The sequence below is a fragment of the Gopherus evgoodei genome, chromosome 19 (genome assembly GCF_007399415.2).
Source record: "Gopherus evgoodei ecotype Sinaloan lineage chromosome 19, rGopEvg1_v1.p, whole genome shotgun sequence".
Lineage (NCBI taxonomy): Eukaryota > Metazoa > Chordata > Testudines > Testudinidae > Gopherus > Gopherus evgoodei.
In genome coordinates, this window is record NC_044340.1 from 18,428,037 (window position 1) to 18,444,209 (window position 16,173).

At 43.6% G+C, this 16,173-nt stretch overlaps 1 protein-coding gene across 6 annotated transcripts in view; it reads right to left on the reverse strand.

Annotated features, from left to right (window-relative positions):
• USP28 (ubiquitin specific peptidase 28) overlaps positions 1-16,173 on the reverse strand; it is a 50,144-nt gene that overhangs the window by 23,629 nt on the left and 10,342 nt on the right. For 5 of the 6 annotated variants that reach the window (XM_030538164.1, XM_030538166.1, XM_030538165.1 and 2 more), the window contains exons 2-10: positions 13,125-13,202; positions 10,961-11,093; positions 5,264-5,369; positions 4,321-4,483; positions 3,168-3,254; positions 2,392-2,529; positions 1,873-1,946; positions 672-748; positions 14-162 (exon numbers count right to left, since the gene is read on the reverse strand). In XM_030538164.1, coding sequence (XP_030394024.1) covers positions 14-162; positions 672-748; positions 1,873-1,946; positions 2,392-2,529; positions 3,168-3,254; positions 4,321-4,483; positions 5,264-5,369; positions 10,961-11,093; positions 13,125-13,202 — 1,005 coding nt within the window. Of the gene's footprint in view, positions 1-13; positions 163-671; positions 749-1,872; positions 1,947-2,391; positions 2,530-3,167; positions 3,255-4,320; positions 4,484-5,263; positions 5,370-10,960; positions 11,094-13,124; positions 13,203-16,173 lie in introns of those variants that run through there. The other variant, XM_030538167.1, reaches the window with a different exon arrangement.

The following is a 16,173-nucleotide window of genomic DNA, read 5'->3' on the forward strand; positions in this document are numbered from 1 at the left end:
ACATGCAACCAACCTCTTGTCCATACTTCACTGATTGATCAGAAGGTAGTGGCTCAATCTCCCCTTCTACCATGGCCCCTTCCAAACATTCGTTCAAGTTCCGATAACCGTTTACCTGAAGGGGATACTGGCCAAAGGTCTCGATCTTAGAAAAGGTCTTGCCTGAATAAAGGGGAAGGAAAAAATATAAACCACCTTAAAACAACAACAAACTCTCTCCTCTGTAACTTATTTTAGCATATACAACTATACGTTTCCTACCAAAACAACAGCTTGTACCACTCCACGGGATCTTGCAACAGGTCCTCCAAGATCTTTCACCAGGCAGGCAGGTTAGACATGTCATCATAGTAGAGAAATTAGGCCCCTATGGCTCATCTTCTCTACAGGTGAGACCCATTACAAATCTATGCTCATGATGGTGAGTATTTAATAGAGGACACTACCCTTTGGAAAACAGACTTTACATTATATTCACCAGCTCTAGGACAACTCTGTAAAGATAATCTTATCTGTACGCCTATTGTACTAGCGAAGAACCAGACAGACAATCTCACCAAGAAACTGCAACAACATACAATGTCACAAATCATATCATAGATCTACACTACAGCAACAATCAAACCACTCAAAAAAAGAGTTAAATGTAAAACCAAAAATCTCTAACTTACCCTCATGGACCCCTTCAGTCAAGAAAGTCCCATAGAAGAGTTGCACCATTGGGTTTTCTGATTTGTCTCGAGGGCTGCTGTTTTGTTAGACAGAAAGGGAGCATACGGGTGAGTTACACTTTCCTTCACAAGAATACATATATATTAGAATTTTTATTTTGATGGCATCAGCAAAATATAACCAACATTAATATAACTGGAGAAAAAGGTAGCAAAAATGGCCCAAAACCCAAGCTATGAGGGAATAGGTGGTGTTTGTTTAAATCCTCAATTAATAAATAAGTATTACATATGCTTTTTTTTTTTTTTTTTTTTTTTTTTAAAGGCCACAAGGTATTAAAATGGACTTAAATTTTTAACAGCTAAACCTCAGCCTTGGGCTTTGTGTCTAAAAACAAACAAACCAAAAGAAGAGAAAGCCATCAATTTGTAGTAAGACTGATAATTATACTCTACATTTTGAAAGTGCCTTTAGAAGGATCCCAAGCTGCTTTTGTAAATATCATCATCCCTTTTGTGTAGATAGGTAACACAGAGGTGGGAGTGACTTGCCTAGATCAGATTACAGAGTAAGCCAGTGGCAGAATCAAGACTGCAACCCAGGAGTCCTGGATACTTGACCTCTATTCTAACCCATAATTGCTGGTTCTGGAGAAGTTTGCACTGAGAACTCAAGTTATGCTTTTTTAACATACCAATTTATCTTTACGGACAAAAAAAATTACTCTTCTGCACTTAAAAAAATCATCCACAGTTATTTTAAGTGTAAAAAGCAGCTGCTTTTCATACAGCGTGACTCTGTACGTCAAAACCTTTTATTATAATTGTAACTATCACACTACAGATTAATGCACTATTCAATATGAATTTAGAGCACCGGCTGTAACAACTCTAAACAATACAATATGGGGTTTATTACCTGGTGAATAATCCATGTTGAAGAGTTCCACAAAAACATATGTACTCTGTAGGTCACAATCGCATTGAATAAAAGCACCTATCTAGGCAAGAAATGCTGATGCAAACACAGAATGCTGAATATTATTGAAAAGGGATTATCCTGACTGGTGCAGTGAAGAAATGGTTTCTTGGTTTGCCTAAAATATTAATTCTAACTCTAGCATCTATTAGCCAAACAGTTTAATTAAAAATCTATTTTTCTGGACAGTAAGTAAAAACAATCCAAAAAATAAAAACTCACTTTACATTCACAGACAGCTGGAATGCATCCTCTAGCCAATCCAGAAGCTTGTGTGTGACTTCGCTCACATCTTGCTAAAAGAGAGCCAGAAATTGGAGAGTGAAAGATTCTACCAAGAAGCAGGATTTATTAAAATCTCACATTATTCAAATATACTCACAAAACGATTGTGGTATGTCTAACCATGTGAATGAGCTATACAAGTTGGTGTTATTACCACTATTCTAGGTCAAAGATGAATACTTTATCCAGCACTGTACTAAGTCAAAGGAAACTATGCTGGGGACATGGAGAAGAAGTCAAGTTCCAAATCTGGTGGTCCCCAACAGCAACTCCAATAGCAGTGAAGGGACAAATTTGACATTGGCTATTCTTTAAGAGGGGGTTTTACACACACTGTCAGGTGAAACACAGACAGGCAAGTGTTTGGAATTATACTAGCATAAAATGACACATGACTGTTTATATCTTTGCTAGGGCTGTTCTGGGGAAAACCAAGAGGCATTGTATCCATTTTACCTGCTGTTCGTCAGCTGATTTAAATGCGCCTTTTAAAAGTTCCAGAGATGCAGTGGGGTCTACAAATTTACGATGTGTCCCCAGCATTAAAGCAAAGAGACACTGAAGTTCCTGCATGAATGCAATATTTCTCTTTTCCTAGAAAAGAAGAGAGCACAATAGTCTACTACTCAACAAAAGCAGGACACCTATATGAAGAGGTAAATAAACAGGGCCAGCACAAGGACCAGCACAAGGAATGTTAATATAAAGGACAGTCTCAGAAGAGATCAACTTGTATTAGGAACCCCTATCTCCTTCTCCATGACGCAAGGATCTTTCTTGAAAGCAGATCTGATCACGCGTCAAGTACATGGGAGAACTGAAGGATTTGCAATGGTTCCTCAAAATGGGAAATCTGGCATCAGGAGAGGTGCCAGAAGTAATATGGCATCTAGAATAAGGCGGTCAAGCTGTACTCTAATATTCTGAAGTTCAGACTTGCACTAGAGACTTGGGGTATTAAGGGGAGGTAGGGGGAGAGACTGAGAGGAAACAAGTCCTGAATTTCTGGAGTCACCAAAACAGATTAACAAGGCACAGATTTTCCACTCTCTCTGCAGTTCCTAGTTTTTGAGAAAAGTTATAGGAGAAACTTTCAACCATTTCTGTAATAACTCATTATCCTCAAGAGCAATTTCCCACCCTCGTCTACAAGCAGCAAGTCAGTTTTTATAGTCACCAATACAAACTGCCAGAATCCCTTGGAAGAGCCAGGCGTTTCCAGGAGAACTTACACTGCGACTTTGACAATTCTCAAGCATGCTTTGCGGGAGAGAATAACTAAGGACCAGCCTACGAAATTCCGGCAGCTGGAAGAGAGACTGAAAGGAAAAAAGGGTTAATTAAGGGAGACTGTCCGGGTAGGTCAACTCAAGTCTGGACTGGACTTGGGTCTCATCTTCATTTGCCAAGTCCATGTCATTCTTTGCAGACTGTATGCTTTTCCTACTCACCCCTAAATTCTTCAGTGACTTTCTCCTTAAGAAATAAAACCTTTAACAGCTCTGCCCTTCCCCAAGATTCAATTCCCTCCCTTCCTCCCAACTAAATTAAGAGAAACCTTTTGGGAAAGAGTGAGGAGAGTTCTTCCCACCCCCGATACTTATCTGCTGATGTAAAAAGAGCCCAAAGAAGTAAGTGTGTTTGGTTCTTCTTTCTGCTGTTTCTTCTCATTTTACTAATCACTAATAATAATCGCTAATAATGCACCCAGTCTAGTTTCTTATTAGTTCAGGCATCTAAGCCACTGTACTCCATTAACTGGAATCTGATACACCATATGCTGTGGAGCCAGCGTTCACTCCAGTAAAATTACATTATCATCACTTTACCAGTCTGGTTTCTGTCATTCAAGAAATATTTTACCATTGCATCATGAAACAGAACACACATTTGTAAACAATAATAAATAAATGGATATATTTATATAGCCTTTTTTCTGTATCTCATTTTTGCTCTGACTACTTGGCTGCTGTTTTTTAACAGGATCAGAGTAAAATATGCTGGCACACAAAGAAACTCACACTTTATATTATTTTTGATTAAAATGTGAAGTAGAAACCAGGTGGGTCTTCACAATCTGCTCTCAAATCTTAGTTCTGTAATGGAAGTCTCCCAAAAAACTGCATCCCAGAGTGAAGACACTCAGTTTTTCTTTTTATATTAATGTGAAGTTACTGATAAATACAGAATAGCTAGCTGGCTCACTGTGACCTTGGGAAAGTCAACTAACCTCTCTGTGCCAACATTTGCCCACCTGCAAAAAGAGGATATTACTTCCATCATGGAGGTGCTGCAAAGCTTATTTAATTGCATGAAATGCACATTTTGACCCTAAGATGGCAGGCATTACAAAAGGGTAAAGTATTACTGCTACCACTGCATTACCTGAATGACTGCACTAAACCAGCAGGTATTTCCAATGTTCATCATGCCAACAGGCCAGTCATCCACTCTCCTCCAGTCATTCTGCTTAGGATTCTCTCCCCAGACTTCACACCGTTTCCATTTGGAGCGATTTCTGTTTTCTGCAGCACTTGCTTTGTGGGCCCTGTCAGGGGACAAGTATGCAAACATTACATTGTAACAAAGCATCACATGAGAGTCTTGACAGCCTTTTAAAAGGGACACAAACTCATTTTGGTATGTAAGCTTGGCTAGTCAAGTAACAACAGAACAAGACAAAAGGAATTACAGATCAGGGCCCCATTGTGCTGACAGATACTCATAGCCATCCCACCTGCCTCACAGAGCTTCCATTCTTAAAGATGAGAGGTAGGTGGGTGAATCAAATAGTGTGTGGAGGGGCTGTGGGGGTGGAATGGGTAATAATACTACAAGCTTTTTCTTTTTTCTATAGACCTACATGTGAGATTTGTAGACAGAGCATATTCTGTTTGTTAGTAATGGAGATGAAACTCAACAAATGCAACCCAGTTAAAAAAGGACAAAGTGAATGGCTGTTTAGTAAGCTATGTAAAATGAAATTGATGCAGGAGGCCTCGGTACAGTTCTTAGTGGATAGGTGCCACAAAATCCTCTACGTTGGTCACATCGATACAGGTGGCAGGGACAGGACTGGCCATGAAGATAACTAGCCTTCAGTGTGGTATTGTGGTACAGCCACAAAAGCAGTCTCTCCAAGTCAGATACAAAAGTACCTTGGCAACAGTCCCCAGAGGGTGATAGTCCAAGCACCTTCCAACATCACTAAGCCCTCTTAAGTGGAATGAATAACATTTGTTTTACAGTTGATAAGAACGCACTCTGCATAAAGCTCCAGGGGCCATGTAGAAGCAAAGAACAAAAAACAACATCTACATTCATTGACCTGTTAGCATCTCTTTCCACTCCTTGAACTTCCAGAGACTCCAGGAAGCTGAGAGCAATGACTGCCTGGACGTCATCTTTGTTCTCAGGCGTTAGATCAATCACATCTGGAAATTGAAGTGGAGTTATCAGTTTTGCTCTAGAAGCAGTGAAACACTTGGGGGGGGGGGGGGGCAAGGACCAAATAATGTTAACACAATTTTGCTACATTAATGCATTTAAATCAAACTGCAGAAATATCACAACTTTCTGCTGAAAAGTTAAATTAACTCCATGTCCCTTTAGTTTAAAAAACAAATACTCTACAATCTAGCAGTAAGCTCAGAAAAAGGTGTGCACTGCACGGTGCTATTGAAAGACCAGGATTTCCTTACACCTTGATTAGGATATGGGAAGCGGATAAGAAGCAGTTTGGACTGGTCTAACAAAAGGAAACAAAGTGAAAGCCTTAATTAAAGTTCTTAGTACCACAGAGTCACAGATTCTAAGGCCAGAAGGGACTATAGCAGTGATCTAGTCAGACCTCTTGTAAGCCACAGGACTTTCCCTCTCAAATAAATCTTAAATCATATATTTTTTTAAAATATTCAATCTTGATTTAAAAATGGTTAATGTTGGAGAATCCAAGACAATCGTTGGTAATAGTTCCAATGGTTAATGACCCTCACTAGTAAAAATTTATGTCTTATTTCCACTCTGAATTTGTCTAGCTTCAACTTCCAGCCATTGAATCATGTTATACCTTTCTAAGATAGACTGAAGAACCTGTTATTAAATATTTGTCCCCTCATGTAGGTACTTTTAGACTGTAATCACCCTTCAACCTTCTCTTGTTAGGGTAAACAGATTGATCTGCTTGAGTCTATATCTCCAAGGTGTTTTCTCTAATCCTTTAATCATTCTTGTGGTTCTTCTCTGAACCCTCTCCAATTTATCAACATCCTTTCTTAACTATGGGCACCAAAATGAGACACAGTTTTCCAAAAGCGGTCGCACCAGTGCAAAATACAGAGGTAAAATAACCTCTTTATTCCTACTTGAGATTCCTGTTTATGCATCCAAGGATTCCTTTAGCCATATAGGCCACAGCATCACATTGGAAGTTCACATGCAGCTGATTATCCACCACAACTCCCAACTCTTTTTTAGACTCACTGCTTCCCAGGACACCCCCTATTCTGTACGTATGGTCTAAAATCTTTGTTCCAAGATATACACATTTACATTTGGCTTTATCAAAACACATATTGTTTGCTTGCACTCAGTTTAGCAAGCAATCCAGATTGTTCTGTATTAGCAACCAGTCCTCTTCATTAATTACTACTCACCCAGTGTTAGTTATTGAAACGGCTTTAAGAAGTAAAGGAGTTTAGTTTGTTAACATTTTGTGCAAAGACTTGGAATCAAATTCAAGTCAGACATTGTGCACCACTGGTCCCATACTGAGGGCTTGTCTACATCAGAAAGTTGCAGCGCTGGTGAGGGAGTTACAGCGCTGCAACTTTGAAGGTGTACACATCTGCAGGGCATCACCAGCGCTGCAACTCCCTGTTTGCAGCGCTGGCCGTACTCCCGTTTTGTCTCGGGTGTAGAGGATCCAGCGCTGGTGATCCAGCGCTGGTAATCCAATGTAGACAGTTACCAGCGCTTTTCTTGACCTCCGTGGAAGGAGGAAGCCTCTGGTAATCAAGCTGGTTTCCTTTCCCGGTTTGCTCTCTCGGTCCCGGAGCCACCCAGCAAACCGCAGGGAAGGAGACCTGCTTGCTCGGGGTTCCGGGACCGAGAGAGCAAACCGGGAAAGGAGACCAGCTTCGCCGCGGTTTGCTCTCGCGTTCCCGGAGCCACCCAGCAAACCGCAGGGAAGGAGACCTGCTTGCTCGGGGTTCCGGGACCGAGAGAGCAAACCGCGGCGTTCCCGGTTTGCTCTCTCGGTCCCGGAACCCCGAGCAAGCAGGTCTCCTTCCCTGCGGTTTGCTGGGTGGCTCCGGGACCGAGAGAGCAAACCGCGGCGTTCCCGGTTTGCTCTCTCGGTCCCGGAACCCCGAGCAAGCAGGTCTCCTTCCCTGCGGTTTGCTGGGTGGCTCCGGGACGGAGAGAGCAAACCGCGGCGTTCCCGGTTTGCTCTCTCGGTCCCGGAACCCCGAGCAAGCAGGTCTCCTTCCCTGCGGTTTGCTGGGTGGCTCCGGGACCGAGAGAGCAAACCGCGGCGTTCCCGGTTTGCTCTCTCGGTCCCGGAACCCCGAGCAAGCAGGTCTCCTTCCCTGCGGTTTGCTGGGTGGCTCCGGGACCGAGAGAGCAAACCGCGGCGTTCCCGGTTTGCTCTCTCGGTCCCGGAACCCCGAGCAAGCAGGTCTCCTTCCCTGCGGTTTGCTGGGTGGCTCCGGGACCGAGAGAGCAAACCGCGGCGAAGCTGGTTTCCTTTCCCGGTTTGCTCTCTCGGTCCCGGAACCCCCCTTGAAGCCGCCCAACAGCGCTGCAGTGTGGCCACATCTAACACCACTTGCAGCGCTGGTTGCTGTAAGTGTGGCCACTCTGCAGCGCTGGCCCTATACAGCTGTACTAATACAGCTGTAACAACCAGCGCTGCAAAATTTTAGATGTAGACATGGCCTGAGTCTTGTGAATGCTCAGCCAATTACAAGATCACTTTGTTTGCCACCTATTTGAGAATAAGAGAGTGAAGAAAGCAGCCGTTTTGAAACAGATGGGCCTTAAACAGCAGAATAAAAAGTAATTGACTGGCCCCCCAGCTACTCCTGAGTATGGTGCTTCTTATTTTATAAACCTGCTTAGTGCATAACAGGCAGCTCAATTAGGGAACACATTCTTTGTGCAGCATATTTGTCTTTTACATGATTAAAGGAAATTCTTTCCAGGTACACTTGTACATTTAGATTTTTATATATATATATATAATGTTTCCTTATATTTTAGCTTATATTTATACTTGGGTGTTTTGTTTTCAAAGCATGTAATTGCTTTTAAAAACAATTTCCAGTTATTCAGACTCCTAGTTCATTGTAATCTGTCTGGAAGAATGTCATCTGGCCTACTGTCTAGGTGCTCTAGCTGTCAATAGCATTACTCAGCTGTGCAGTAACACTAAACAGATTTAGCTGCTTAGCAGCAAGAACCTGTTGAAATGTGGTGAAGTAAGCCCCTCCCAGAAGTTAAAAATACTTATTTGATCTGTTGATATGTGAACCGTGGCTCCCTGCCCCCGCCAGATACTATCTTTCCAACCATGCTTCTGGCAAAAAGCAGCTCTTGGCATTTATCTGTTTCCAGGAAAAGAGTGCAGTACACTACCTTCTAAGGAAAAAATCAGCAGTGATTTTACAGCAATTAACATCAACAACACAGCTGTGCAAGTGATAACAATTGTGCAATATATAATGCAGATGGGGCACATGCTATTTACCTTATGACATCAAAGCTTGTCTCCACCAGTTGCTCCAGGTAAAATTTTCAAAATCAGCTAAACCCTATTGACTTGCAGGGGCCCCATGACACTTAAGTCATTCAGGTGCTTTTGAAAATGTTACCCTTAGTGGCTGTGTATCTCACTGTTGCTCTAACATCAGTATCATTTTATACTACAGACACACACGCAGTTACTTAGGACTACTATCCTGCTGGTACTTGGGGCTGAAGTAAGTTCAAAATAGTAAACGTGTGAGTGAATGAAGAACTACTTCTCTAGACGAAAGAGAAACTGGATAGCGAGGAAGTTCTTGTGACAAAAGAAGCTGGTTGTTCAGTGGGTGGGAACAATCAAAGAGTGGAACACAAGCTTCAAAGACAGTGCTTAAAGACTAGGTTTAAATGCTCAAGAAAATACTAAATGAAGGAATTTGGTTTCCCCAGGCTGCTAACAGGTATTTGCAGAAAGAAGTACATGTCTTAACAATTATCCTCAGTTCTCTGTGCTATTGTGTATGAGTGCTTTAGGGCTTTTCTACACTAGCAATTAACAGCGCTGCAACTTTCTCGCTCGGGGGGGGGGGGGGGGCAATGAAAAAACACCCCAGTGTAAACAGTGCCCCAGCGCTGGGAGCTTCGCCCCTTTTGGAGGTGGGTTTTCTAGAGTGCTGAGAGAGCTTTAGCGTTGCCAGTGTAAACTAGCCTTTAAGGTCACAAAAGGCTACCAAAGCAGGGGGAGTGATCAGAGAAGGTCATACGCTCCAGGAAGAGCTGTTAGTTCTTAGCAGACAACTGATTTTAAACATGAAAATCACTGCAGTTGGGCAAGTGGCATGCTGAGTACTGCTTATGGCACCATATTCCAGTCTTTAGTTAAAGTTGAATACTAGAAATGGATGGAAAACATTAAGCCCTCCTTTTGGCTACCTGAGTTACAAGGCCCTCCCCAATGAGTGCTTCTCCTGGCCAAAACCCTTCAGACGCCAAACTGTTCTAATCCTGTACAATAAGCCCATCTGTGTTTTATGTGCTGACCACAAGGTTCTAGTCTTCCAGTTGGGTGGCAGGACCTTACTTGGCAATTATTTTGTTTCCTTCTTATCCGTATGTTATCAGCAACCACTGTTTGCTAGTTCTACCATGCAACTCATGGGCATGGAAGATAGGGCATTTTGCCAATCACTTAAGAGGTGTTTACTTGACCTGGGAAAAAATGTCAGCCAAGTGGAAGTACTCTCAGAAACACTGGGCATTCAGAGCCTGATCCCAGAAGCCTGAAATCCAAGAGAGCCACAGAATTAAAACCCAGCTGAACACACAAGAGAGCACTCTTAATGAGAAATATCATCCGCCTGAAAATAAACAAGAAAATCATCTTATAAATGAGAATCAGATTAAAATAATTAGGGAGTGTCAAGGCAGGGCTAACAATTACTAAGCAAGCTGTTATTGCTAAAATTACATTACTGTGCCATACCCATATGTTACGTGAAAGAGTATGCTGTAAAGCAATGAGTGCACAAAGAAAAAACAATATCCAAGAGTCTAGCACGGGTCTGTGCAACACAAATAAACATTGTCTAACAAAGAGGTCCATAAAACTGAATCAATTTTCAGCAACATCAAATCCTGTTAAACTACACATTCCTTAACCACTTCATTTGACTGATACTGGTTCAAACAGCAAGAACATCATGCCTCCTGAGCTGTACCTGGCCTATGCAACCTTTTACTTATTAATTAATCCAAAGTATGTATTAATACCTGGGGGAGGCAAAGAGCTGTGCCTCTCTCTCTATTAGTGTTATAGAGGGTGAACAATTTATGAGCTTACCCTGCATAAGTTTTATACAGGGTAAAATGGATTTATTTGGGTTTAGACCACATTGGGAGTTGGGCATCTGAGTGTTAAAGACAGGAACACTTCTGTAAGCTGCTTTCAGGTAAACCTACAGCTTTGGGGCAAGTAATTCAGACCCTGGGTCTGTGCAGGAGCAGACGGGTGTGTCTGGCTCAGCAAGACAGGGTGCTGGAGTCCTGAGCTGGCAGGGAAACCAGGGGTAGTAGTAGTCTTGGCACATCAGGTGGCAGCTCCCAAGGGGGGTTCTGTGATCTAACCCGTCACAGGGACTTATATAGGGCACAAGTCTTGTGGTAGCCCAGCAGGATAAATTTCACCCCCAGCAATTTCTTATCAATGATAAACCCATATCACTTTCTGAGAAAGGGTGACCACGAATGCACACAATATTCCAGATAAGAATTAACCACCTACTGGTGGGTTGCTCTTTGCCCACAGCACTCCCTTCACAGTCAGATGGTTCAACAGCGACTGCTTCCTGGCCTGGCTCTTTAACATGCTCCTCAGTGAGGAAGTTGACTACATCAGTTAGGTCACCATTTGCAGCCTGAGAGAAAAAAAAAAGGGAGGGAGGGGGTGGAAATAGCCAAGTACCCATTATTCCAGATTCTTTTATATACATCTGAATGAAAATCAACACCATCTACATGAAAGAGAACACGCTGGCATCAAGTCAGCTTTCTCCAACCATGGGGAAAAGCTGACTGCCAAGAAGGAGTTAAAATTTTAAAGCTGAAACTTTTCTCAGATGATAAATAATTAGCATCATTCTATACCCTTAAGTGTCATTCAGTCAACTCTGGTTCCCTTAAAAGCGATTAGAGCATTCACAGGCTCGAATATCAGCAAGGTACTTTAAAGTACATACTTAACTTTAAGCATATAAGTAGCCCACTGAAATGAGACTACTTATGTGCTCAAAGTTAGGCACATGCCTAAGCATTTTACTCAACTGGGGCCTTATTAATGGGTGGGAGCACTGTGTCCTCAAGAAGTCATGAGTGTGGCCCTCTGCATTGCTTTATAATTGTAAGAATGTGTAAAGGAGCTACAAGAACCATATGTAAAACACAGATCATACAGCCCATATCACAAGAGAAAGAACTTAAAATAATATGGGTAGACAGACCTATTTAGTTTTAGTGAACAAAGCAACGTTAAAATTTACAAACAAAAAGCTTTTTCCCTTCCCAAAACTCTGTCATCAATTAATTCCCTTGAATTTAATTCAATATTTTACAACAACTCCCACTTGAAGAAACACTGAAGGGGACTTTTTTGTTTGTTATTTGCTAGATTCCTTCTTTTTTTTAAAAAGTCTCCTCATGCACAGCTAGCAGCAACAGCCACCTCCTGGCTGGCAGGCCTCAAGAGAACAAACTCCAATGGTCCCAGACTAGACAATATTAGTGCTGTCTTACCCTTCATTCCCTCCCAGTTTTCTGTTGCAATTTATAATGCACACTATGATTTATAGTATGGATCTTTCCAGGAAAGTGTTTCTTCTTCTACCCAGGACCTCTCATGTGCCTCTTTATAGCAAATGCTGTTCTGCTCCCAGTTCTGGCAAAACGACAACAAGTCTGAAAGCACAAACCGCAAGTCTGTGGTGGTTGTTTCAGCTCTGGTGAAGACTGTTCAGCTGAAGGAAAACTTATTTTACCCCACATTTTTATTTATTTTTATGCTTCGGAACATATATGAAAAAGCTCACTTGAGCCAAATTTCAATGTTTCCAGGAAATGATTACAGCATCTCAGCATAATACTTGCAGTTGCAGAACAGGTTCTTAAAGCCTACTGCTGGAAAAGTATGGGAACTGCTCCTTTTGTAGTTTGATTCAAAATTTAGAAGAATGGATATTAATCCAAAGAAGAGTTACTTCCTTCAAGTCATAATATCATATGCTGCACTCATGTATCCACCCACATAGGCCTCTCATGTCTTTAAAATAACAGAAATTAGACAGGGGATAACTTAATAGGTGACTTGGTCCATTCTCCTGTGTGGACAGACTTGCTCTCTGTAGCACATATTCTACTCCTTTTGTCAAGTCCAGTTTTGAACATCTCAAGCAAAGCAGTATTCTAATATCTGCATATTACAAATGCCAAACAAATATTTGGAGTTTAAATGCTATTTACAGAAAGCTCATATACAGGTTAAAGCAGAGATCAGCAACCTTTCAGAAGTGGTGTGCCAAGTCTTCATTTATTCACTCTAATTTAAGGTTTCGAGTGCCAGTAATACATTTTAACATTTTTACAAGGTCTCTTTCTATAAGTCTATAATATAGAACTAAACTATTGTTGTATGTAAAGTAAATAAAGTTTTTTAAATATTTAAGAAGCTTCATTTAAAATTAAATTAAAATGCAGAGCTCCCCGGACCGGTGACCAGGACCCAGGCAGTGTGAGTGCCACTGAAAATCAGCTCACGTGCCGCCTTCGGCACCCATGCCATGTGTTGCCTACCCCGGGTTAAAGGTTGAACCAGCGCATGCAAGACAAAGTCAACAGAGATTTCCTTTCAACAGAAAAATGACATCATTCACAGCATCTCGGCAAAGCAAACTAACCTTCAGGGCTGCACGAAGGAATGAGGGATCCTGAATTCCTGTGATTTCTTCCAAGCGGTTTAAGAGCATTTGGCAATTCTGTGTTACAAAGGACGAAGAAAGTTCATGTAAGGAAGTGAATGAGAAAGACACCAAGCTTCTGCCGCGCGTGCCAGGGCTTATGATTTTGACTAACACACTGACACAAGATCCAGCACTCTGAGATAATGACACTGTCAGACTTCAATCTGAATATGTTAAGAGTTCTTCCAATGGGTTTACAGACTAACATTAATTTTTGTTTGTATTTAAGAGAGAAACTTAAAAGGCATATCTGAGAAGAAATGGTAAAAATGCCAATAGTTACACTGGGGGAGAGGGGCAGGGTATCAGTGCCTCATGTAAATCAATCCTCTCAAAGAGAAGCAGCATGTGCATTAGGACATATAAGGAGCCCAGGGAATGTGTGTGGGTTTGATGGAGGGCTATTTTAAGCCTAGTTGCACATGCCATTTGTGCGTGTCACTTCTCACTCACAATAAGGTGCTAGAGATATAGAGTACAGTGGGCCTGGAGAATCCTCTTCCTCTCCTCCCACCAGAAGTTCTGGTTAGCTAGCTGCTTGTTGAGTTACCACTCAAAAATCTTTCAATACAGAGACTACAACCAACCCTTGACCATGAAAAACATTATTTTAGGTTTTAAGTTCTCTCTCTTCTTTTTGTTGTTAAACATCAGGAGTAAATTATATCAGAAATACCGAAATTTCACATCTGTGACCCTCAGGGCTTGTCTACATCAGAAAGTTGCAGCGCTGGTGAGGGAGTTACAGCGCTGCAACTTTGAGGGTGTACACATCTGCAGGTGATCACCAGCGCTGCAACTCCCTGTTTGCAGCGCTGGCCGTACTCCCGTTTTGTCTCGAGTGTAGAGGATCCAGCGCTGGTGATCCAGCGCTGGTAATGCAATGTAGACACTCACCAGCGCTTTTCTTGACCTCCGTGGAATAAGCAGGTATCCCAGCATACCTGAGGATACCTCTCTGGTAATCAAGAAAACTCCTCTGCCCTGTGCTCACCTGACCCCTCCTTTAAATACCCCGGGAAATTTAAAAAATCACCTTCCTGTTTGCTCAGTCAGGCGTGGAGTGCAATTAATCAATCAATCATTCAGCGACCATGCCTCCACGCAGCAAACGAGCCCCAGCATGGACCAATGCAGAGCTGCAGGATCTAATTAGTGTGTGGGGAGATGAGGCTGTTCAAACACAGCTGCGCTCCAGAAGGAGAAACTACGATACCTATGGTCAGATATCGCAGTCCATGATGAGAAGGGGCTACGAACGGGACGCCTTGCAATGCAGAGTAAAAATTAAGGAGTTGAGGAGTGCATACTGCAAAGCCCGTGAGGGAAACCGACGCTCAGGAGCAGCCCCCACAACCTGCAGGTTTTACAAGGAGCTGGATGCCATTCTTGGGTGTGACCCCACCGTGAATCCTAGAAGCACGATGGAGAGTTCAGAGCAGGGAGAAGTGGGGGACGGTGTAGAGGATGAATACAGTGATACTACTGGCGTTGAGGGGGACACCCCGGAGTCTCAGGACACAGGCAGTCAGGAGCTCTTCTCTAGCCCTGAGGAGACTAGCCAGTCCCAGCAGCTGGAAGCGGACGTTGATGAGGAAGCTGAGGGTCGTGCTCGTGGTAAGTAGACTGCAATGCTTTGTGATAGCAGGATTCTCGTTATGGCTGACTGCCAGCATGCCTAAACATGGAATAGCCCATTGATTTGATCTATGACATCTGTGTAATCTGCCTGAGTAATCTCTTGAAAAGTTGCAGCTAGATCTTGGGCAATGTGCTTTAACAAGTTTATAGGTAGAGCCACCGTGGTCCCTGTCCCGTTCAGGCTAACTCGTCCGATCCACTGTGCAGCGAGGGGTGCGGGGACCATGGCCGCACACAGGCGAGCTGCATAGGGGCCAGGGCGGTATCCACATTCCTGTAGAAGACCCTCCCGCTCTTCCTTGGTAACACGCAGCAGTGATATGTCTGGCATTATGAAAGCCTGTGGATAGTTTAGGGATAATTGAGGGCAGGTAGCTAGAAGCACGGCTCCCCAGCGCAAGGCGGTCTGTTTCCTCTGCCCCAATCCACCCCCCCACGCCCTTCCCAGCACGTAGGCATCCAGGCGGGGTGCTTCTTCCTCACCTGCTCTGCGGTGTGCTCGTCCCCCACCCCCCCTTCCAAACGTGAAACCTGCTTTGCGGTGTGCTCTGTCCGTCCCCCACCCCCCCTTCCAAACGTGAAACCTGCTCTGCGGTGTGCTCGTCCCCCACCCCCCCTTCCAAACGTGAAACCGGCTTTGCGGTGTGCTCTGTCCGTCCCCCACCCCCCCTTCCAAGCTTGAAACCGGCTCTGCGGTGTGCTCTGTCCGTCCCCCACCCCCCCTTCCAAACGTGAAACCTGCTCTGCGGTGTGCTCGTCCCCCACCCCCCCTTCCAAACGTGAAACCGGCTTTGCGGTGTGCTCTGTCCGTCCCCCACCCCCCCTTCCAAACGTGAAACCTGCTCTGCGGTGTGCTCGTCCCCCACCCCCCCTTCCAAACGTGAAACCTGCTCTGCGGTGTGCTCGTCCCCCACCCCCCCTTCCAAACATGAAACTGGCTTTGCGGTGTGCTCTGTCCGTCCCCCACACCCCCTTCCAAGCTTGAAACCGGCTTTGCGGTGTGCTCTGTCCGTCCCCCACCCCCCTTCCAAGCGGGAACCGTGTCCTACGGGGTGCTTTTCACCCGGCCCCCCTTCCAAGCAGGAACCAAGGCATCCCACTAACAGGGGAGAATTTTAAGCAAAAGTACTCACCACACAGCTAGACATGTCTTAGCTTTCTTGAGCTCTACAGTGTTATGTGAGGTATGTGAGAGGGATGCTACCTACAGTTTCCAGTGTCCTTCAAAAGTTGATAATAAACAATGATGCCCCTGTGTTTTACATGTCTCTATCTCTCTTTTTTCTAGACAACTCGAGAAATGCAGCTGTGTCACCAGCCTCACGTAGATTGCAGAATTTGAGGC